Source organism: Rhineura floridana, chromosome 18 (assembly GCF_030035675.1).
Source record: "Rhineura floridana isolate rRhiFlo1 chromosome 18, rRhiFlo1.hap2, whole genome shotgun sequence".
NCBI classification, from domain to species: Eukaryota; Metazoa; Chordata; class Lepidosauria; order Squamata; family Rhineuridae; genus Rhineura; species Rhineura floridana.
Genome location: NC_084497.1, coordinates 26,818,459 through 26,840,585, shown reverse-complemented (window position 1 = coordinate 26,840,585; position 22,127 = coordinate 26,818,459). Strand labels below are relative to the sequence as shown.

The 22,127-nt window shown below is 47.9% G+C and overlaps 1 protein-coding gene across 3 annotated transcripts in view; it reads right to left on the bottom strand.

Annotated features, from left to right (window-relative positions):
• The window catches only part of LOC133372935 (histone-lysine N-methyltransferase PRDM16-like), a 545,545-nt gene extending 523,667 nt beyond the window's left edge, over positions 1 to 21,878 (bottom strand). The window contains exon 1 of one of the 3 annotated variants that reach the window (XM_061602158.1): positions 21,333 to 21,878. Coding sequence is in view for 2 of the 3 variants with exons in the window: in XM_061602152.1 (XP_061458136.1) it covers positions 21,333 to 21,381 (49 nt within the window). In the remaining variant the exon portion in view is untranslated. Of the gene's footprint in view, positions 1 to 648; positions 701 to 21,332 lie in introns of those variants that run through there. The other 2 variants (XM_061602152.1, XM_061602153.1) reach the window with 2 other exon arrangements.
• Between the last annotated feature and the right edge of the window lie 249 nt (positions 21,879 to 22,127).

Sequence of the window (22,127 nt, the reverse complement as noted above, 5' to 3'; positions counted from 1 at the left end):
CTCTCTCTCTCTCTCTCAACCTCCACATCTAGGGAAACCTCCCAGACGCGAATCTCTAGCGCCCACTATTTCAAAAGCCGGGAATTAAAAAAAAAAAAAGATTTCACAAGAACTTGGAAGCGACTCCTGGAAGGGGAGAGGAGGGAGAGGAGGGAGGGAGGGAGGGAAGGGGGGAAAAGTTGCAGGCTTCAACTTTGTAGCTAACTTTCGCTTCTCTCTCTCCCTTTCCCCCCACCTTTTTTTTAAAAAAAAAAGATCACTCCCCCCCTTCCTCCTCTGTCATCCTTGATCTCCTGAGATCCACAGAAGGGTGAACCCCGCCAATCGCGGGGTGCTGAGCCCTAGAGGGGCAAGGAAAACAAACTCCGAAGGATAAGGAAAGAGGCGAAAAGATCTGCAGTCAGCCCAGATCGTCGCCAAGAACAGCGGCGGCGCCGTCGGCTCGCTTGCTTCTCGCCCGGCTGGACTCCGGCTGGAAAGGGCGGTCGAGGAGACGATCGGCTCGCCGTCCCCGCTTTAGGGCTGGCCGGCCGGCCGGGCTTCCCCCCACGCACCCCCCGAAGCGCGCACCCCCCCTCTCTCTCACCCTCCCCTTCCACCAGATCTCGCCGGGGATCATCTCCCCCTCGCGGGAGAAAGGGAACCTACTTTTGGGCAGTTTCCTCGCTCGCGCCTTGGATCTCATCTTGACGGCGGAGTGGATCCCTCCTTGAACCCGCAACAGCTCTGCCGCGCTATCTTCATCTCCCAAGCATTGTCAGTTGGACACCTTCGCACATGCGCACAGAGCATTCAATCTGACACCCTCTCCGGGGCCAAAAAAAACTTCCCAATGTATTCATCACCATCAGGGCTGGTGTGTGAGTGTATGTATGGTTCTTAAAAAAAAAAAAACTCCCCCCTCTCTTCCGTGGTCCTATCCTCTTCTTCAGATCACTTGTCTCTCCCCCCCACTTCCTCCGTTCTGAGCACCATCCCAGGCTTTCCTCCCCCTTCGCCCCCCTTTCCCCTGATCTGTCCCTTTAAGAAAAAGCGACCTCTCTCTCTCTCCCTAACCCTTTACACGCTGCCCTTCCCCAGTGGACAATATTTAAAGATGGAACATCCAGAAAGAGGTGATTTTGCTATTTATTTTTTTTAATTTACTTTTCATTCCGACGGTAATTTCTGTGTTATGCTGGGGGTGGATGTTGGGGAGGGGGGGGGCGGCGGCGGCGGGGGAGCAACTGACCCATTGCAACTGGTTAGTTGCATGCTGCCCTTTACAGATCTCAAGAAACCTTTTTTGTTATTAGTAACTTGCTCAGTTGCAACTGGTCAATTGCATGCTGCCCTTTACAGATCCAATTATTACTATCAATTCGTGTTGTTATGAGTATACAAACGTGATTGGTTCTGCCTACTCTTTTTTTAAAAAATCATTTTCTTTTCCCATCCCGAGCCTCTGTATGCTTACTCGCAAGTAAATTCCATAGGGCTTGCTTTCCTTCCCCACCCACCCCCTCTCCACATAACTATGAACAGGAGTCTGATCCTCCTAAAGCCGGGTTTCTTCGGAAGTGATTGTATTTCAGTGGGATTTACCTCCAGGTAAGCACGTGGAGGAAGATCGCAGCCCCGACCAGTGGACTTCAGAAGTAGGAGCCGCTTCCGGGGGGGGGGTTGCTTAAAATTACAGCCTTAATTAGCCGGGTGCTTTGACATATAGGAGCTTCAGACGTTTCTACCTTTTTAGGTGGAGCTTCGTGTTTTGCGCTGTTACCTTTCAAAAAGTGTGCTTCCTAAAATGTCACTGCATTTAAAAGATAGTGATGGGCCAAATTAAAGCTTTTCCTGTGCAGCCTGACGGTGATTGTATGTTGTGGGCCATTCGTAACCCAGTTCCAAATTCATTTGCTATAAAATGCACGTTGTGCAGGGGGACCCCCTTTTGGCTTGTCGACCCCCTCCCCGTCCCGTTCCAATGATCCCGTCTCCACGTTACGTTGGCCCACTTGCTTTCAACACGCTAAACTTGTAACGGTAGTGGGCATTTAAACGCGAGAGCGGGGTGGGGGAGAGAGAGAACAGGGTTGTCTCCGGCAGCGATCCTCTCCAGAAGCCCCAGCCTAGGCTTACTCGGAAGTAAACTTCCGCCCAGCTTTGCCAAACAGCCTCCCCGCTGAAGCTTCCTTGTGAGCAGACTCTCCTCAGGTCGGGGCTACAATAAGTTCCAAAGCCTCTTTTCAGTCTCGGGTGCCTTTCTAAAGAATGGGCAGCCGCCCTTCCTCTGAAGGAGGCATCACTGATCGCCATGGAGCTCCTGAACGCCTAGTCAAACGGAGTCGGGATTCGCTGAGCGCCCCGATCCCCTGCACGCTGCTTCAGAAGCAAATCCCGCCGCGTCCCATGGGTTGCATTCCTATGCATGCTTACTCGGGAGTAAGCGTCGCTGAATTCCAAGGCGGCAGGGCCGTTCACTCCTAAGTTAAGTGCGCAGGATAGCAGACCCTGAACCCTTCAACCGGCCGCGGGGGGAGGGGAGCAATCATTTATTTCTCTTTTCCAGGTATCTGCGTGTTTTATCTCTCCCTCACTTTCCTGGCTCGCCGAGTATTTTGTCCCAGCAAAGAATGACAACAGCCGCTCTTTTAAAAAGAGGCCAGCTAGTGATCTTCACACGTTGCAATGTGACTAGAAACGAATTTTCTTGCCCTGGCGGAAAATAATGCTAACGGGCCTTCGGATCCTCCGCTCGGCAACATGGCAACATCACCTCTTGGACGTTTGTCTCGTTGCTTATTCCTGCCATCCCCACTCATCCCCTCTCATCTCACAACAGCCTTTCCTCTTGCATGTCGGACTCTGCTTTTTACAGATCCGGGAGACCTGCTTTAAGAAGGAATCCGAGGGTAAGTATTAATTCCCCTACCCCAAGGTGCTCGTTTAAAAATATGTATCTGGCTGCCATTCAGCGGGGGGGGGGAGAGATGATTGGAAGTCGGAAAAGCTGGACGTTTGGGTAGCCTTGAATTTTTCCCCGAAATTCCCGAAAGCAGATAAGGGGGTGGTGAAAGAACCCCCTCCCAGAGGAGTAAATAGCTTGGTTGGATCAGTATTAATTCATTAATTGCCCCCCACCTTTTGGGAATTCAAGGGCTCAGGAGAGATGTTGACTGGAAAGGTAACTTGGCGTGGGTTTTTTAAATTTTTTATTAGAGTTACATCAACCCTTTAAGAGAATAAACTGGATTTTTAAAGGGGCAAAGAGGGCGTTCCCACTCCCCCATAATTTAAAAATATGTAAGGGTACCGGCAGGCGGAAGATAAAAGAGGGGGGGAAACAAATTTAGGGTTTGAAAACTATACCCACCCTCTCTTAATCTGTGTATTTTTTAACTGCAAATATATATATATAGATTTATTATTATTATTATTGTGGTCAGGGCAAAAGAGAGGTCTGGAAGCATTTAGACTTTCAAGGAAATCTGCGAATGTGTGTTACACCAAAGTCCCTTTTTTCTTTCTAAAACTGATTTTCAGTCACTCGACGCCGATGTATCCTAGTTCTGAGATTCTCTCTCCCTCCCCCTGCCCGGTCTGTTTTCACAAACCTGAAATAAAGCTGGCCAACGTTTTTAAAAGCCGTTTTTAAAAAGCCGATCGAACGAAAACGAGCTGGGTTCTTTCCCAGCTAATTCATAAAACGGAATGGTTTGTTAGACTCGAAGGCTAGGGAACCGGGGGTCATTTTCCCAGGATTGCCCCTCCAGAATTATTCATCAATGAATTTGAATTCCGATTACGGATTGTAAGAGCAGTTTTGGTTTTGGACCTTCTTCCCATTTCATGTGCTCAGAGTGGGGGGAACGATCGGCTTCCTTTTCCCCTACAAAAAAGGAAAATGGATTTTTCTTGCTCATAGGAAAAAAAGTTATCCCGACGTTGCACCTGCATGTGTAAACGAGCACAGCTTCTTAATTCACACTCCTCTTTTTTTGTAATTTGTGCTGATCTATATTTCCTACCGCTTTCCTAGGAGTGAAGTTCCGTAGAGGTGAAACGAGCCTTTGCAGGTAAACGGAACTCTCGCGCCTACTTACTTCTGAGTAAACCTGCATAAAGACAGGGTTGTGTTTAAATCCCCCCCCGTTCATTTCTGGGTCGCGCTCGATCCAGTTTTCCCATTAGCTTAGACGGGACTTGCAACCCCCTGACTCAAGTGGGTCGACTTGTGAGTCAGTCCCGCTGAGGCCAATGAGGGATTTACTTCCGGGTAAGCAAAAAGTGGATGGCGAGGAGAACCTGAATGAAAAGAACTTACTTCCTTATTCTTTGGTGGTGGCTGATGATCTGGGTTTGTAAAGGAACACAAAAGAGTCGCCAGATCCCCTGCCCCGCGGTGTCTACAACATATTACAAACCCAACAGGGGAGGTAGAAAATCTGCCAGGAGTTTCTGATGGGGGCTTTTACCCCACAAGACAAGTCTTGTATCCACCTGTATCAAATCCGATTGGAAGTCAGTATTTCAAAAAAGTTGTCTTGCCTTGTTATTAAAAGCTAGAAGGAAGATCTCAGTGGGACTTACTTCCGAGTAAAGCAAAGCTACAGGCTGCACGGCGGGAGAGTTGTCCCTTCAACGAGGCCCCCAACAGTCCTCGCTTTCTTCCACGGCAAGTGAACAGGTTGAGGTGCGGAGGGTGAGATCCGGGGCCGCACAGGGGGTGCAATCCCATGCATGTCTACTCAGAAGAAAGCTCCATTGGGGTCAATGGGACTTACTCCCAGGTAAGTGTGTATTGGATTGCAGCCTTAGCCTGTTCCCCGAGCGCATTTCCCAGAGAGGAAGCCGCATTGGAGCCGCTGCCGTGCGCTCCTGAGTAACTATGTTTAGGATCGCAGTGGGTCTCCCTTGAAACCTGGGACAGGATCCTGTGCAGGTGACTCTGAAGTAAATAAGTTATTTCAATGGGTTTAAAAAAAACACCTGTGGATCGCGCCCTATGGGACAAGAGGGGAGGCGAGCACGCATGCAGGTTAAAATGTGAGGAATTGCTTATATAAAATGCAGCGATCGCATTTTATCCTGGGGGGGGTGAACCAAGGGAGAACATAAGAACATAAGAATAGCCTGCTGGATCAGGCCAGTGGCCCGTCTAGTCCAGCATCCAGTGGCCAGCCAGGAGATTGCTGGCGGTGGCGCGCTTGGGGTGTCAAGTCCAGGGCCCTAGTCATTAGACCATACTCCCCCTTGGGGGAAAAATATCAAGTGACTATCTGCGAAACAACCCTATCACGCTTCTTGTGCTTTTGCTGGGGATTTGCAAAGGTCTCTCTCCCCCTCCCTCGGAAATTATAGGCAAGTTGATCTCAGGTGCCTGGTGCCGGCAACGCGTCCGAGTGTGGCAGCTAGGTCGGCGGGGGGTGGGGGTGGGGAGAGCTCAAGGACCTGACTGGCAGCTTCTGCGAGATGGCAAGGGAGGAAACGGAGCAATTTGTCTGTTACACTTTGGACAATCTCAAAGTCCTCTTTCTGTCCAAAAGAGCACCACAAGTCCATTCCACAGCCCTTCAAGGACTTGAAAGCACCCCCCCCCACCTCCGGCTCACCTTTCGCAGAGCTCACTCAGAAAACCACGTTTCTGGCCAAGATCGCAGGTGCGCAGCGGTGGCGAAACCCGACTAGGAGCTAGAAAGGCCCCGGTTCGAATCCGCCGGTGCCATCGACTTACGCAAGCCGAGGCTGCTCGGGTTTGCTGGTACACTGTCAAGCCCCGTTGAACTCGCGGGATTTACTCCCGAGTAAGCTTTGTAGAGAAGGAATGCGCTGACTCCCATCTGAAATTGGGGGGGGGGAGAGATCCTTTTGAGTTCCCATAGAAGGGTGCTGTAAGAATCGCTACAGGATAATGGAAGTCCAGCACTTAGGAACACTTGACATTGAATGCCGCCTTTATTTATTTATTTATTGCATTTATATACCGCCTCATAGCCGAAGCTCTGGGCGGTTTACAATTAAAAACATTAAAACCAAATATACAAATTTAAACCATACCAAATTAAAACCCATCATCATTATTATTATTATTATCGTCATCAACTACTACCACCACCATCGCCTGGAATTTAAATTAATGGGATTTCCCTTCGGAGTGGGAATTTTATCCGCGTGCATTTTCTCTTTGATTGGTGCTCTCTCCACCGGTTCCCCCCCACCACCACAGTTGTCTAACTCAGAAGTAAACTCCGTTGAGTTAACCTGAGTGAGTCTCTTTACTACCAAAAGGAGGATACGGCTGGCACCCTGACACAGAGTTAGGGTTTAGTTTGCTTGGCAGGGAGGGGGTAGAGGATGGAGCCTGTTTCAGAGAACAAATTCTGAATGTTTCAAAGAGAAACGAAGTGTGTGCATGGGAGATTGGATGGTGATCAACTAAGGTTTTTTTTTTTTTAAAAAAACCAAAGTCACACCAAACGATTAGGATGAATCGGAGATTCAACAGCGGAGGGGGCAATACGTGCCCACCATGGAAATGAAGGGCCTCCAAAAATGTGCTGAAAACCCATTTAAAGAGATGTGGCTGTACCTATGCAGAAGAGCGCCATTAATCAAAGTATTTCTTTAGCCAACGTCTCCATACAGACCATACAAGAATATGGGCTGGAAATGATAGTCAAGGGGGTGATCGATATATAGTGGTCCACCCACCAGAGACTATCATTTCCAGCCCATATTCTTTCAGCAGATCCCCCCCAAAGGATTTTTTAAGTACGATCCGTGATCCATTTTATTAGCAGCCAAGACACTTATTATCTATAATATCAATATTCAATATTATTATTTTATTTATTACATTTATACCCCGCTTTTCTTTTCATGATAGAAACCAAAGGCGGTATACTATAGTTCCCAGGCGGTCTCCCATCCAGGCACTGACCAGACCTGACCCTGCTTAGCAGGGATATTCAGTGATATCCATATTATCACATCCTGCCGGCGCACCCCCCTGCCCATTTTACCCTCACCACAACCCTGCGAGGTATGTTAGGGGGGCGGAGAGACAGTGACTAAGCCCAGAGTCACCCAGTAAGGAGGCACAAAGCGATGCTGAAACCGAAGTCGGGTCGGTTCCAGATGCCCCGCACACCCCGGACCCATCTACACAGACAGGAGATTTAATCTAGGGCAGCCTTTCCCAACCAGTGTGCCTCCAGATGTTGTTGGACCACAACTCCCATCAGCCTCAGCCAGCATTGCCAATGGTCAGGAAAGATGGGAGTTGTGGTTCAACAACATCTGGAGGCACACTGGTTGGGAAAGCCTGATCTAGGGGTTGGTTTCCGTTGTGGATCGCAGCTGCAAGCGAAGCTGAATACGCGGGGGGGGCGGATGCTGGTTTATAAGCTGTTTACGAATTTTAACTTCGGGTTCTCTTTTAATTCCCCCACACACAAAGCATGCAAAGTGAAAGCAAGGTCATGCGCGCGCCTGGTTCGGATTAAGGACTGCGAAGTGAATTACGAACAGGAGCCGAGAAATGGCAGGGCTTGAAAGGGGAATCTGTGCCACTTCCTATCCCCACCCCCACTACACCTCTACATGAAAAATACGCATGCACTCGTTTATCACTGGGGCGTTCCTTGCTGCCAGTGATAAGGGAAACCAGATGGACTCATCCAGGTAAAACCTTGAAGGAAAGGATCCCATGATCCAACACGCGCCCTACTGAAACAACGTGTTCGGGGTTGGGTCTGCGTCAGCGACAGGCCTAGCGGAGGGGGGTGGGTGTCATTCGAGCCTGTGTGGGATTACTCAGGAGTAAGTCCTTCTGAATTGAAAGAGGCTCCACGGTGGCCTCATTCCTTCAAGCGGAGGGCGACGCAAAACGTGGATTGCCCAAAGAGTCTGGCTTTAACAGGATTTGCCTCCCCGCTTCCTCCTCTTCGGGTGGCCACTTTCACCCACATTGCTGATGCCTCTCCTTTCCAGGCACAATGCTGTCCATCGAGGTACGAACCAGAGTTCGATATGCATGATCTCTTATCCTTCAGGCTCCTCTCCTCCGCCATATAAATTTCTAGCCCTCAAGGCGCGCATATCAGGAAGCGCTCAAAACGGATACCTCTAGGGCTAGAAACTTTTTGAGACGTATGCATCTCGAAGGCTAGAAAGTGATTCGCCCCCTCCTTTTCCTTTAGGTAAGCCCGGGTACTTACTAAGGCTAAAGGGAAATGGGTTGACGTCACTTAAACTTGCAGGCTGTAAGCTGTCCACGTGCTATTCCTAATCAATATTATTTCCATTTAAAAATGCAATTAATAAGAAATTCTTGACGCAGCGTTGGAGTATTGTTTCACTGTGGAAGAAGTTGGGCACGTTAGTTAGGACTCCCCTCACCCCCACAAAAAAATAGATGAATTGAGATCGATCCAGCCAAACTTAATCACTTGACTGTATGTGTGTGTATATATACGCAAAAATGCTCGTCTTACTCGGAAGTAAAGCCCGACTGGACTTAATATACACCTACCGCGATCTTTTTGTTCACCCTTACTTGGGAGTAAAGCCTATTCAATACCATTCATGGCACTGACTGCTTTTTTTGGGGGGGGGCTTGTCTAGGAAATGGGATTTACGGGGGGAAAGGGGGTACACGTTAGGAGACCCAAGGAGTGACAACGTTTGTTGCATACAGAAGAAACAAACGAAGGTCTGTGTCTCCAGTTGGGGCTGGCCTTCAAATTCTTAGAATTAGAGCAGCTTAAAATACTTGGGGTTTTATGGACAGAACAGGAGGTCTTGAGTTCATGATTAAAAAATAAGTAAGTCTCCCCCCACCTCCGGACGATTTGAGAGCACAAGCACTTAATTCTTACCATACACCGTTTTGCAAGGAGAGTGCATTAAGCAAGGGCTTAACGATGCCTTTTCAAACGGGGGGATCCACCTCTCATTGCCCCCGCGCGCCAATTCTGGCTGGAAAAAGAGTGCTGTTGCTCTTGGGGGTTTCTCCTGATGGGCATCTGGGTGGCCACGGTGAGAACAGGATGCTGGACCACATGGGCCACTGGCCTGATCCCGCAGCCAAACTCTTCTGCTGTTCCTCTTGACCCACGCAACACCCCAGACCCCGCTCCTTTTTATCTATATGATCAACCAAGGAGGCTATGTTAATTACTGTTTTTTTAATAAAGTTCAACTCACTCGCCAAAGGATTTCAACGGTGATAGGAGACCCCGGTGTGTGTCCCTACTCACAGGCTGGTAGCCAGCGTAAACCTCGGAGCGGTTACCCCAGAAAGCAGGGGGCAGAAAAAAACCAGGAATTTATTTATTTTTGTAAAGACAACAGGGGCAAAAACTTTTTAGGGGGGCGACCCCCAGCCCCCCTGGCTACAGGTCCACACACACACGTACGTTTTCCCAAAGCTCACCTCGCAGACACACGGATGCAGCTGAGGGAAATTGTCCAACCATCTACAGCCACAGGTTGAAGATGAAAATGGCAAGCCAACTCGACCATTTTCCTGGCGAAGAGTCCCCCCACACACCCTCCTTTGATCGCCTATTCCTAAAGGAGGGTTGTTTGGACTCCCCGGGGCAAGGACCTGCTCTCTCCCTCCCTCCCCCCTTGTAAAGATAAATAGCAAATACATAATATTGTAAACAGTGGCTTTCCGTAGTCTGTGCAACAGCAGGAATATGGATTGTGTCGTCGTTTAATCATCCAACTGAGGTTTACTCACAGTAGACCCACTGAAATTAATGGCCAAAGCATGTCCATTCATTTCGATGGGTCTACTCTGAGGAAGACTAACGTTGGAGGCAAATCAATAACAACAACGACAAGAGCAACGCCGCTTGGAAGGCAACGACAATGGGCAGCATTATGCATTCCGTTCGAACGAGGAGGCCAGAGCTGGCTATCCGTATTTCTGTTGCATGTATAGAATACTTATTGATAAGCAAAATAATATATGTATGGGGGAGGGGGATAAAACGATCTGTTTGGCTACCCAACAGAGACTGAAAAACCACTATGGCTTCCTTGTCTGTGTATTAACAACTTTCCAAACCTTCTCTGCTACTTATAGCAATGGGAAGAATCCAGCCAACCGCTCAGTCCTTTCAAGGCTGCAAGCCTGTGCTTCAAGGAGATTTACGTCGGAGTAAAAACGCACTGGGCCGGCTTACAGCTGGGGAGTCACTACATCAGCCCATAGACCCTGAACAGGGATTCTGAAGCCTTGCGGGACTTCAGAGTAAACATGCTTAGGTCGGGGCTGGTAAGTCTCAGTAGTGTTTACTTCTGAGTAAACAGCCAACAGGCTCGGGTTACAAACACACACACAAACCCTTTCAAATCAAAGATTTAAAAGCGCCGGATCGTGCCCTCTTTTCCCAGCAGAGTATTAATAACACGGACGAAAAAGCCACGAGAGAAACTCCTAACAGTTGAATGGGGAAAGGGTCGTCTCTGGAAAGAAAGGGGAAAAAATCCTACTTAGGATCTGTTTTTTAAAAAAACAAGGATTTCCACTTTGAGCTCAGAAAGTGCACCGTGAAGCGTTGTGAAGACTCCTCAAGTACGACACGCATTCACCCTAATTAGGAATTATGATTAAATATCCTTTGATAGGCACGTTTGCAAGTGTACAATGGGGGGGCTCCAATTAACTTTTTTTTAAAAAAAAACAACCCACATCTTGATGGGCTAACGAAAATCTGCGGATGCACTGGACACACAGGCGCTCAGATACGCAGAGAGTCAAGACGTTTAGGCAGCAATTGCATTCCTTTTTGATTTGAGGAAGGGAGGGGGAACCCCCCCACCCGCACATTTGCTGCAGAAATGAGTCTTCGAAGACACCCTTGCAAAGATGAGTTTTAATCCGCTTTAGCATACACGTTTGAGGGTTTTTTTGGGGGGGGGGAGCTTGTCTCTCTCTCTTTTTTTTAAAGAGTTCATCTGGTGTTAATGACGTCTTCCAAAAACGGGGGAAGCGCCCTGAAATTCGAGGTCTTCCCCCCCCCAAAAAAAGCCGGAGCCCAATCTGAAGCGGCTGGTGGCTCACGGGTCTGGCGAGGGCGTTTTTGCCGAGAACCTTGAGGAGGGCGCCTTGCTACTTTTAAGGTTTTCCAGGACAGATATGACAATCCGATGCTTCCTTTCTCCTCGCACCCCAAGAACATTAAAAAAAAGAAGCTGGTCTGCGTTTGTTCAAAAGTGCTACCGTTCCCCTCCTTTCTATCAGCTGAAGGTTGTTTCTAAAACTAGCTTTAGCTAGAGAGAGAGACCCCCCCAAAAAACCAGATTGCAAACTCGATCTACTCAACTCCCGCCCCCCTTTACCTCCCATCTCTCCAGTCCCCGAAATATTAAAACCTGCGCATTACTCGCTGAGCTTCTAAGAATTAATTAATACCCCAAATCGGGGTTTTTTAATCTATAGAAATGCTGATGTGACAAACTCAGTTTTTTTTTTTTAAAGAATTTTATTTACATGTGCCCTAGGCTGCAAGACAATATATGTCTACTCAAAAGTAAGCTCCAAGTAAACTCATTGGGACTTACCCTCAGGTAAGTGTGCATTGGATTGCAGCCCAAATTGGGAAGTAGCCAGCTACGCCCTACTCGGAGCAGATCCATTGACATCAATGGCCATAAATTAGGCTGCAATCCAATACCCACTTACCTGGGAGTAAGTCCTACTGAACCCAATGGAGCTTACTTCTGACGTATTGGATTGCAACCTTAGTCGTGTCTGTTCGTTGCAATGCGTCTACTCTTGAGCAAGACTCACGGGGGGATGCAACCCCCCGATTAAGATCACCAATAAGGATCATTTTGACGACAATCGTCCCATTTATGATAATTGACAGTCAGAGGGCGCAAATGTGAAGGGTCTTTTAAAAGAGCCGAATTAGATGTCCCCCTTTTTTCCTGCTGGTGTGGAAATCCTTTCAAAAATGTAATTAGCAAAAGGCAGCACCCCCCAAAATAGGAGGGGGGATTTCTTATGGGATTTGGAAAACCCACAAGGATTTTCTTTGTAATTAAAGTTTTGGGACCAGAACAGATGCATTCCGGACAGACGGATTTTGTCGGAGATGCCACTGCTTCTCCCAGCTGGTTTAAAACGGGGATGCAAAATAATGCAATTACAAAAAGCAAAACAATATTTTTAATAGAGCGTTTTCGCCAAAGCGGGGCCCATTTTGTCCCCTGCGAAACAGCGCCCGAGAAAAGCCTCCTCCTACTTCAGAAATCAACGTCCTATCGACGGGGCTTGCTTCTGAGTAGGCAGGCTGCCGGCCGAAAACCCAGGACAGCTATTCCCTCAAGTGGCTGCGCAGAATTTAAAATAAAAATAAGAAGAGGTGGAAAGGGATTTTTTTTTTTTAAGGGGGGTGACCGGCTGCAACGCCCTCGATATTCTTTTAGGAAGCAAGCAAGCAAGCAAGCGTGATCCCTGCGCGCACTCCACAGCGAAGTCAAACCGAGTTTCGTTTTTAAACCCGCCCAGGTGCGACATCAGAAAGCCGGGCCCTGCAATCCGCTTCGCCCGGGTCTACCCAGTTTGAGTGCAGCTGGGGCTTACTCGCCGGAAAAGATGGCAGCTTTGGAGCCTCGGTTTTAGGGGTCACTGCCTCAGAAAGAAGGCGACACGATATTCAACGGAGTTTGCCGGCTCATAAATGTATGTCCTTTAAAAATTTGGAATTGTACCTTTAAAGGGGAAGAAGAAGAAGAAATCTAAGACCCAGAGAATATATGTTTTCAAGGCGTCCCGAGGGAGCAATTACTCCCAGAGAGGCCCGTTTCTTTTTTTAATTCGGATTAACACCTCCCGCCGACCCGCAGCGCATATGGAATTCGGCTTCGACTCCTTTCCGAGGCTTCAGCGCCCCTCTCCCCCGTCTCCCCTCTGGAGCGGGCTGGGCCGATCTCCCTGGCGCTGAATCGGGGCCCTCCCGCCTCGCTCTTGCTTTCCTCGTCCGCTCTCGCCTCTGCCGGTTTTGTGCCTATATTAATTATTAGCCATTAATTGGGTTCAGGACCTTTTTTCTCCCCAAGGGCGGGGAAGGAAAGAAGGAGGGCGACCTAAAATCTCCCCAGAAGAGCTGGGGGCGGGAGGGAGGCCTTCCAGAAGCGGATTGGGCCGACGCCTGAGCCAATGACCCCCTGGAGGGCAAAGCGAAGCCATTAAGGGAGGGAGCGAAAAAAGCATTGGGTGCAAAAACTTTCAACGGAGGCACAACTTCCGTGCAAGGGAGAGGCCGAGTTAGGGCCCCCTCCTCGCTTCCAGTTCGCTGCCTGTCAAAACTGACTGGAACAGCCTGGCTGAAGTAAAGGGGGAGAGAAATATTGCTACGGTCCCTTGGGGGGGGAGCTGTGCACCGTAGAACATCAGCTTCTTCTCTATACAAGGCCTTGGGCTGCATCAGGTGCTCGCCCTGCTCCAAGTAGCCTTATTAAAGTTCATGGACATGACCAACTTGGGGGTCCTTTTTTTCAGTGGCTCTGCTCTGAGTAGGACTTAGTTTGAGACAGCCCCATTTCCCCAAAACTCACTCAGAGAGAGTCTAGAAACCCACAAGGAGCCTTCATATAATGCTTTTTAAGGTCCTCCAAATTGTACCCTTATCTATCTATCTATCTATCTATCTATCTATCTATCTATCTATCTATCTATCTATCTATCTATCTATCTATCTATCTATCTATGTCTTGTGATCTTTACAAGAACCCTACAAGGTAAGGCCATGTTATCGTTAGCCCCCCTTTTTTATATCTATCCATTTGTCTATCTCGTTTGTAGCCTGATTTTTCTGTATTTACGGCCACAACCCTATACCTACTTACCCAAGAGTTTGTTGTTATGTGCCTTCAAGTCGCTTACGACTTATGGCGACCCTATGAATCAGTGACCTCCAGTAGCATCTGTCGTAAACCAGATCTTGTAAGTTCAAGTCTGTGGCTTCCTTTATGGAATCAATCTATCCCTTGTTTGGCATTCCTCTTTTCCTACTCCCTTCTGTTTTTCCCAGCATTATCACATCATTAATGGAGAGTTAGCTTCACTGAATTGTGTGGGCCTCTTGAGTAGGCATGTTACAAGACTGCATTGCTGGCTGCAAGCCTCAACAGCATACGCCGTCCCCTGGCAGTAAGATCCATTGAACTCAATGGGACGTGCTTCTGAGTAGACATTACAGAATTTCACCACAGATGCTTTGCTTATGTATTATCTAGCTCCATTAATTTGGGCTACAGAAGTCCTATCGCCATTCACTGGGTAACATTACAGCAGCTTCCTGTTTTTCTTTTTTAACCCCATGGCCTGGGATGCTGGCAAAGGCAGCACTGAGCACAGGAGCTGATCCCCCCCCCAAAAAAATGCCCTGGGCATTTCATTGTTTTCCAGGGAATTTGGAGCAAAACACGTGGCAGACACCACGCACAAATGGCATCCATCAGTTGAAGCCACCATTTTTAGTGGCAGACAGCAGAAGGTTCCATCCAGCCCACGCCACGCCCAAACTGGCTAGGAGAGCCCCAGAACATCATGATGTCCTGGACATTTGACCAGGGGAGAAATGGTGGCTGCCAAACTCAGCTCAGCCACAGTTACCACTGGTGGAATAATGGTGTGAGGCCTTCGGGAATGGTAGGACGGAAGGCAGGGAAGCCAACCATATGTAGAGTTGGGGCCAATGACAGGCTGAGTCAATCACTAGTGCAGTGGCAAATTCAGAAGTTAGCCTGGTCCCTTCATGATAGTTACAGCCATGCCCCCCTCCCCCCCTTTTTTGCTGCTGGTTTGAAAATGAGATCCTTGTTAATGCCTTCTGCCACAACAACAGATGTCACTAGGAGCCAATAAGCATGAAAGGGGAGAGGGTTAACTAGTGAAAAGAGTCTTCTCAGTGGATGACTTGCCTCCTTTCACTTGGATTGGCTCCAGTCATCAGGAAAGGGCAAGGAAGCAAGTTGGAAGACCCTTCTCAGTGGCTAACACACTCCCCTTTCATGATGATTGGCTCATAGTATGCTGGAGACATAAGGACCCTACTCCCAAAACAGTAAGGGGTCTAGGAACCACCACCCCCGAGTCCCCTAGATGACTACACCTCTGGAGCAAACTAGCTCTAGTTTTGCCTCCTCCTCCTCCCTATTGAGTTTTACAAGGGCAACCACTGAGACGCAAGATGAGCAGGAAGGTGACAGCCAGGGCCACCCCATGGACTGATGGCAAGTAAGAAGGCCGGTAAGTGAGGGCTGGTTGAGGGCCAACTGAGGTTAGTGGGGCAGTGCCCCATCTGCCCTAATGGACTAGCTTCCACTGTTATAAGGTAAAATCCCACTTCTGACAGGTATGAATCCCAAATGGGATTCCCACTATTTTTACCCAACAGTTATTATTCATTTGGGGTTGGACTTGATGGCCTTATAGGCCCCTTCCAACTCTATTATTCTATTATTTTTTTGGGGGGGGAATGAACTGAACCAAAGAGGTCTCATTTAGTGATTTGTTTGAATTCTTTCTGAAATTTGTTTGCTAACAGACACACATTTTCTATATAACCCCCCCAACCCATCTATTTTATTTATCCTACCTTCCGTTGTACATGCCCTCCAGGCAACGTGCAAACCATCACCAGGGCTATAAAAGTACCCTATCCAAATTAAACACCACAAACTCGTCGAATGGAAAGCTCAATAAAAGCCACAAACCAGAAGCAGCAAAACAGAACGGGTCAAAACGGCAGCGGGAAACTAAATGCCAGGATCTTAAATGCCACTAAAAGTGAGCGAGAGAACAAACAGGATTGGCCTTTGCCTACTGTCTGAACAGGGAAGGCATCGGGTTGAGGGCAACGTCCCAAATGTTATAGCATGTGCTTTGAGTGCAGAAGGACCCAGGTTCAATCCTTAGCATCTCCAGGTACAGCTGGGAATGTCCCGTGCCCGAAATCCTGGACAGCAGCTGCCAGTCAGTGTAGACAATACTGAGTTAGATGGACCAATGGTCTGACTCGGGAATAGGAAACTTCCGATGTCCCACCATTTGGGAACCACCCCAGAGAAGACAATCACTCAGACCTGCAGAAATCCCTTTGGCTACACAACTATTGAACAAACAGGAACTGCTCTGTCCTCCTTTGCCCGACCACCCCCCCTTACAGAATAGGATGTTGAGAGCTTTAATAGTCAAAACCCAGAACTGAGGCTGCCAGCAGAACGTTTTAAGAGGGGGGGGGAAGGACAGGAGATCGGGAGTTCAGTCAGTGGAGGCTACTCCATTAGGGCAAATGGGGCCCTGCCCTGCCAACCTTAGTCAGCTCTCAGCCAGCCCTGCCCTCCACATCTATCTTCCTATTTACAACCCAAACCATTCCAGGCCACAGTAATAAGTGTGGCCCAGACATCCCTGCCAGCTTCCTCCTCCTTTGGCTTGGTGGTGATGCCTTTGGAGAACTCATCAGGGAGGAGGGTGGGGACAAAATGAGAGCCTGTCATTGGCTCTGGCTCCACCAATCTTTGGCCTGGCTACACCTACTTTGGGCTCCCTGCCTTCCACCCCACCAGCTCCAAAGGGGAACCACTGGGCTTTTCCAGTGCAAAAGGCCCAGGGCTGAATCATGATGTCACATCTCCCCCATCAACTAGGGATGGAATGATCTGTCAACTTTGGTTCTCTCAGTTTCTCATTTTGCTAATCTTAAATTCTGTTCTCCACATTTCTGCAGCACTTTGCTAATATATTTTTAAAAAATATTCTCATAAAATGCTCCAGCATTTTAGGGTGAAGTTCTCCTAATGAATACATTTTTATATGCAGTTTTGACTAATGTACACATTTTTTGCAAGGAGTTTATCTCAACACAGCGAACTTTTGTATGTTGTTTGCACCAGTCTATTCATTTTGTGCACACTTTCTCCCAGTATATGCATTTTGTAAACGTTGCTCGATTGGCGAACTGCATTGCAAAATTCAGATCAGTGTGAATTTCAAAGGGTGGCTGTGTTTCGATTCTCATATCCTTTTGGAAAGTGCAAATTTGATAAATTTGGCATTAAATGTGAACCAAATCAAATTCCCCACCCATCCCTACCAACAACAATGATCTTATCTAACTGGCAATGCATTTTCAGAGTCTTAGTTAGAGAAGGAACTTCCCCTTCACTTGCTGTCTGATCCTTTTTAACTTCAGGTGCCACCAGGGATTGACCTTGAGACCTCCCTCCAGCCTTTATCCCAGTGTGGAGAACCTTTGGCTCTCCAGATGTTGCCGTCATCCCCAGCAAGTGGGCCACAGCTGGTAGGATTGGATGGGAATGGTAGCCCACAACATCTGGAGGGCACCACATTGACAAAGGTGCCTTGCTGCCAACAAAGCAAATGCCCCAACACTTGGCTAGAGTTCCCCCTCTGCACCATAACTGACGCAGATGGGGGAGGCAAGGTTGAGGTACAGCTAACAGGTGAGATTATAACAGGTGAGATCCAAAAACCAGGGATGTCTACAATTCATACCCCAGTCCAAAGGGGGTTTATTCACCATGCAGGGCATTGCTCTCCCACTGAGCTCATGTCCCTTGCCCTCCATCATTCAATTTCTTTGTAAAGGAGCTCCCATTACACCAATCCTCTCTGCCACCTCGCACCTGTCTGTGAAAACCCACCAACACTTCTCGCCAGAAGGAAAGGGAACAAAGACAAGTTGTGATAAACAGACTTGGACGCAAAGGAAAAAGAATGAATGTGGGCATACAGGGTTGAAACCAACTAAATTCTGCCCAGAATAGACCCACCGAAACCAATGGGCTCCAAGTTACCCACTGCCCATTCATTTCAATGGTCCAGTGCAGTTGCTCCACACACTTTCCCACAGGTCCACACCATACATTTAAAGCACATTTATTTATTTATCAATGTTTATAGACTGCTGAAGGTAAAGACCTCTAAGCAGTTTACAAAACCTTAAAATAATCAACAAAACAGTTCATTTAGAAAACAATTAAAATACATTTAAAGCCATTAAAACAGCTATTAAAATATTAAAATGGATCAGCATCTATGTGTTTGGATAGGCTTGCCTAAACAAAAATGTTTTAAGCAGGCCCCGTGAATAACACAGTGAAGGTCCTTGCTTGATGTCAATAGGCAGGGAGTTCCAAGGTTCTGCCACACTAAACGAACCATTTCTTACAAGTGCCGAATGAGTAATGTGGCATCTGTAACAGCACCTGTTCCTCAGAGTGAAGTGCTCGAGTTGGCACATGTGGGATAAAGTGGTCTCACAAGTAAACTGGTCCCAAGCTGTTAAGGGCTTTATATACCAGTACCAACACAATGAACTTGGCCCGGTAACAAATTGGCAACCAGTGCAGGTCTCTGAGCAAAGGTGTATTATGCTGACACGGTCTCACTCATGGCAGCAATCTGGCTGCAGCATTCTACACTAATTGCAGTTTCCTGGTCCTGGCTGGTCAATTGACCGTAATAAATCTAATGAAAATGCAGTTTCCTGGTCAAGTGCAAGGGAAGCCTCATGGAGAGTGCATTGCAGTAATCCAGGCTTGGAGCCCTATCCATTACAAGCATGCAACGTCCCGCAAAGAATCATGGGAAGTATAGTTTGTTAAGGATGCCGGGAATTTGTAGGGCTGCGAGGGGAAAACCACAGCTCCTAGGATTCTTGGGGGGGGGGAAGTTGTGTGCTTTAAATGTGCCTTGGATGCGCTTTAAATGTGAACCTGAACATTTCAGTCAATCCCTCCCTCCCTCTCCTCATCCATACCTACCTATGCACAAAGCCTTTTGGGGGCCGGCAGCATTTTTTTTCCTCATCACCCCCCTCCCCTGTTTAATCAGCCCGGGTCATTGTTCCTCATCCTTTGACAACAAATCACTTTTCCAATAGGAAGAAGCAATCTACATTCAGAGGCCCAGGGTGGCCAGCCAGTCAGGAAAGGGCAGAAACCAGGAACGCCTTGAGGCCAAAGACTCTTAGACGTGACCTTAAAGAAGATGCAATCAATCATGTTCTGCTATAGGGATCCCTCAGGGAGCACTGCCCTGCTCCACAAAACCCAGGCGGAGGAAGGGATCCTTTTAATGTTCCCCGCTTCGAGCCATGCCTAACCCCTCTAAAGCTGTATCTTCTTTAATAACTCCGGCCATGGTTTTGATTGAAAGGGACTGCAGATATCTGCAGGGCATTTCAGCACGGGCTGTCTTGCTAAGGATCCATATCATCATCATACTCTGCATTTAGATAGCCCTCGCGGAGGTTGAAAGCTCTTGACATACATCGGCAATCCCTGCCCCAACTCTGAGAGATAGGTCAGCGTTATTACCCACATATTGTAGACTTTGCAGCTGAGGCTTAGCGAGAGAGAAAGAGCTGGCCTGTTAAATGCCACCAAGCGGATTCATAGGAAGCTGCCCTTTGCCAGGTGAGCTTACTTGCCTATCTAGCCTAGCATTGTCTGTTCTGACTGGCAGCAGGTCCCCAGGTCTCTGATTGGAGATCTTTCCCATCACATGCTACTTTGAAGATGGGGAGCTTCCATTCTCCACAACCACCAGCATCCATTTTATTTGGTCTGTTTATCACTGGGTTGCACCCAGTGCTAATCCTACTCAGGGGAGACCCAGTGAAGAGAATTGACACAACTAACTCAAGCTCACTTAGGGCTTATCTACAAGGGAGCATTACTTTGTACTAAAGAAGCTGTTTCTACCTCCATTTTCTATTTGCATCATCCACAGTAAGGGCTCAATGCCAGCTGCAAACATTGCGTGTTCTAGCCACACTGAGAAGAAGGATCAATCACAGAGTTTCCTAATGACCACACCCTCTAAATTAACATTTCCACTCCCTCTGGTTGCTTGGCAACCAAGCATGCTGCAGTGGGTTCCTTTAAAAGAAACCCGGAAGTGTGAATATCTGTTTTCTCCCTGGTAGGATACAGTTGAAATATAAATCTTTGTTTGAGCAGTGTTATGCCTTTGCGCACAAGTTAGGGGGGAAAGAAAATAAGGGCACTGTTTGCAGCAACATAAAAAATCAGAAGGAGGAAATAAAATGAACGACGGGAGGAGGAGGGAATGAGCGTGGAGGGGGAACAATTAACACACCCACCTAAAAGCGTTGGAGCAAAGCGTCTGCAAGGGAATCAAAAAGGCATGTGAGTAGCACTAAACACACAGTAAACCACCGTGTAGATGAGCCCTGAATCTTGACATGGCTTAGGGTCTTAGTACATTTTAATCCAGTCCTATCTTCCAAGATAGAAACCAAGCTGGACCACATTCACACCATACATTTATTCCACTGTAAACAGTCCTGGCTCCCTCCCCCCCAAACGAATCCTGGAAAGGGTAGTTTGTGAGGAGTGCTGAGAGTTGTTAGGAGATTCCTAACAACACAGCCCACAGAGGGTTGGCCGGTTCTGCATCTGGCTAGATCCAATTCCTCACCCCTGCTTTAGACCAAAGCTCTGGGACATTAACTAACACAATTTCAGCGGATGCTAATGGTACACAAGCTATTTGGTGGGTAATTTTTAATCTGTGAAGCTGGGAGTTAAGGAAACACTCAAGAACATTAAAAACATGCCCTGCTCCATCAGAACTAATAGCAGGGAGACCCAATATTCTTTTTCCAGTTTAATTGTTGTAAACTGCCCAGAGAGCTTCCGCTATGAGGCGGTATACAAATGCAATAAATAAATAAATAAATAAATGATGTCTGTGGAATTTTACACGCAGGCCTTGAAAGCAATTGCGTTATTAGTCAAGAAGAAACTCAGAGTGCTTACAATGTTAAAAACAGATATAAAACCAAGAATTAAAACAACCTAAAATACACACAAAATGCATAAGAGCAAGATCCAACTCCTCCCTATCTGCCTAAAAACAAACAGAAAATTAAGTTACATTCTTGCTTGTTCCCACCATTTCCTGCTTACTAACATGTTGGTTTTTAGGTCCCGCCAGACTCTTTCCTCAGCCAGAGTCTAAATCGCAACCCCCGGTTTTAGCCTCTGCCAAACTGACAAGCCCCTTCCCTAACAGAAGCCCGATGGCAAAGATTCACACAGTTCTGTTCCCTGAGCAGTCTGAACGCTCACCCCTTCCATGACATCGCCACACCAACTCAGCCAGTCAGTCTGTGTCAGAGGTTTCACCGACAGGTGGAAACACAAGAAAAGAGGATGGTCTGATTTGCATGTGTGCTGTACCTTCAGAGAAGGGGCACATCAAAAGGAGGCATATTCCATGCATTCCAGGGGCCACACCTAACTCGAGGGGGTCAAAGAAAGCACCAACTCACTTCTGCATCCGCTGCAACTAAGGCTCAATTCCAGGTTACGCTGCTCCATGTGCCTGCTTCTGCGCGCATCCCAGATCTCCACCGCAGAGAAGCAAAGGCCCTTCAACCAGCCTCCTTGTCCAGGGTGGCTGCATCTGCTTCTTCTTCAGAGCTCCTGATTCTCCGTTCCCCATGCCAAGCCTCTTCAGCAGTAAATCTCTAAACCCCAGGAACAATCAAATGCTCCCAGAGTCGCTTCATGGTTTGGGGGAGCGAGGAGGCTTTCCCTATAGAAAGTAGAGGTATCTTGCTTCATTGCCTTTGGCCTAGATAGTCTTGAGACCAATAATGCCTGAGACTCCCTGTGGAGCAGGGAAATTGGGTAAATATGGGATGCTGGTAGCCCTCCTCCAGCCCCACCCAGTGAGGGTTGGGGGTCCCAGGCAACTTTACCTAGGAACTTTGCTACTTCAACAAACCCCTTATGCCTCTTCTGAGGTTCTTCTCCTTTCTGGGAGCTTTCTCTGTCCCCTGTGACTTCTCACCCTTCATTATGCCTAATGCACAACAGCTGGGCTCCTTCCTGCTCCTCATGCAGTTGACTGAGAGTTCCACACCCCAGCTGTGTGGAAATGCGGTCTCCTCAGGAGCTGTTGCCTGGCTAGTGTGTGGTGGCGTGGATCCGGGCCTGCTTAAAGGGCCAGGCAGTGGCAAAGACCAACCTTAAGTTCAGTTCTTCATATTTCTGCAGCAATTTGCAATATTTTTTTTTTAAAATCCTCATAGAAGTTCTCCAGCATTTTAGTGCGAGTTTCT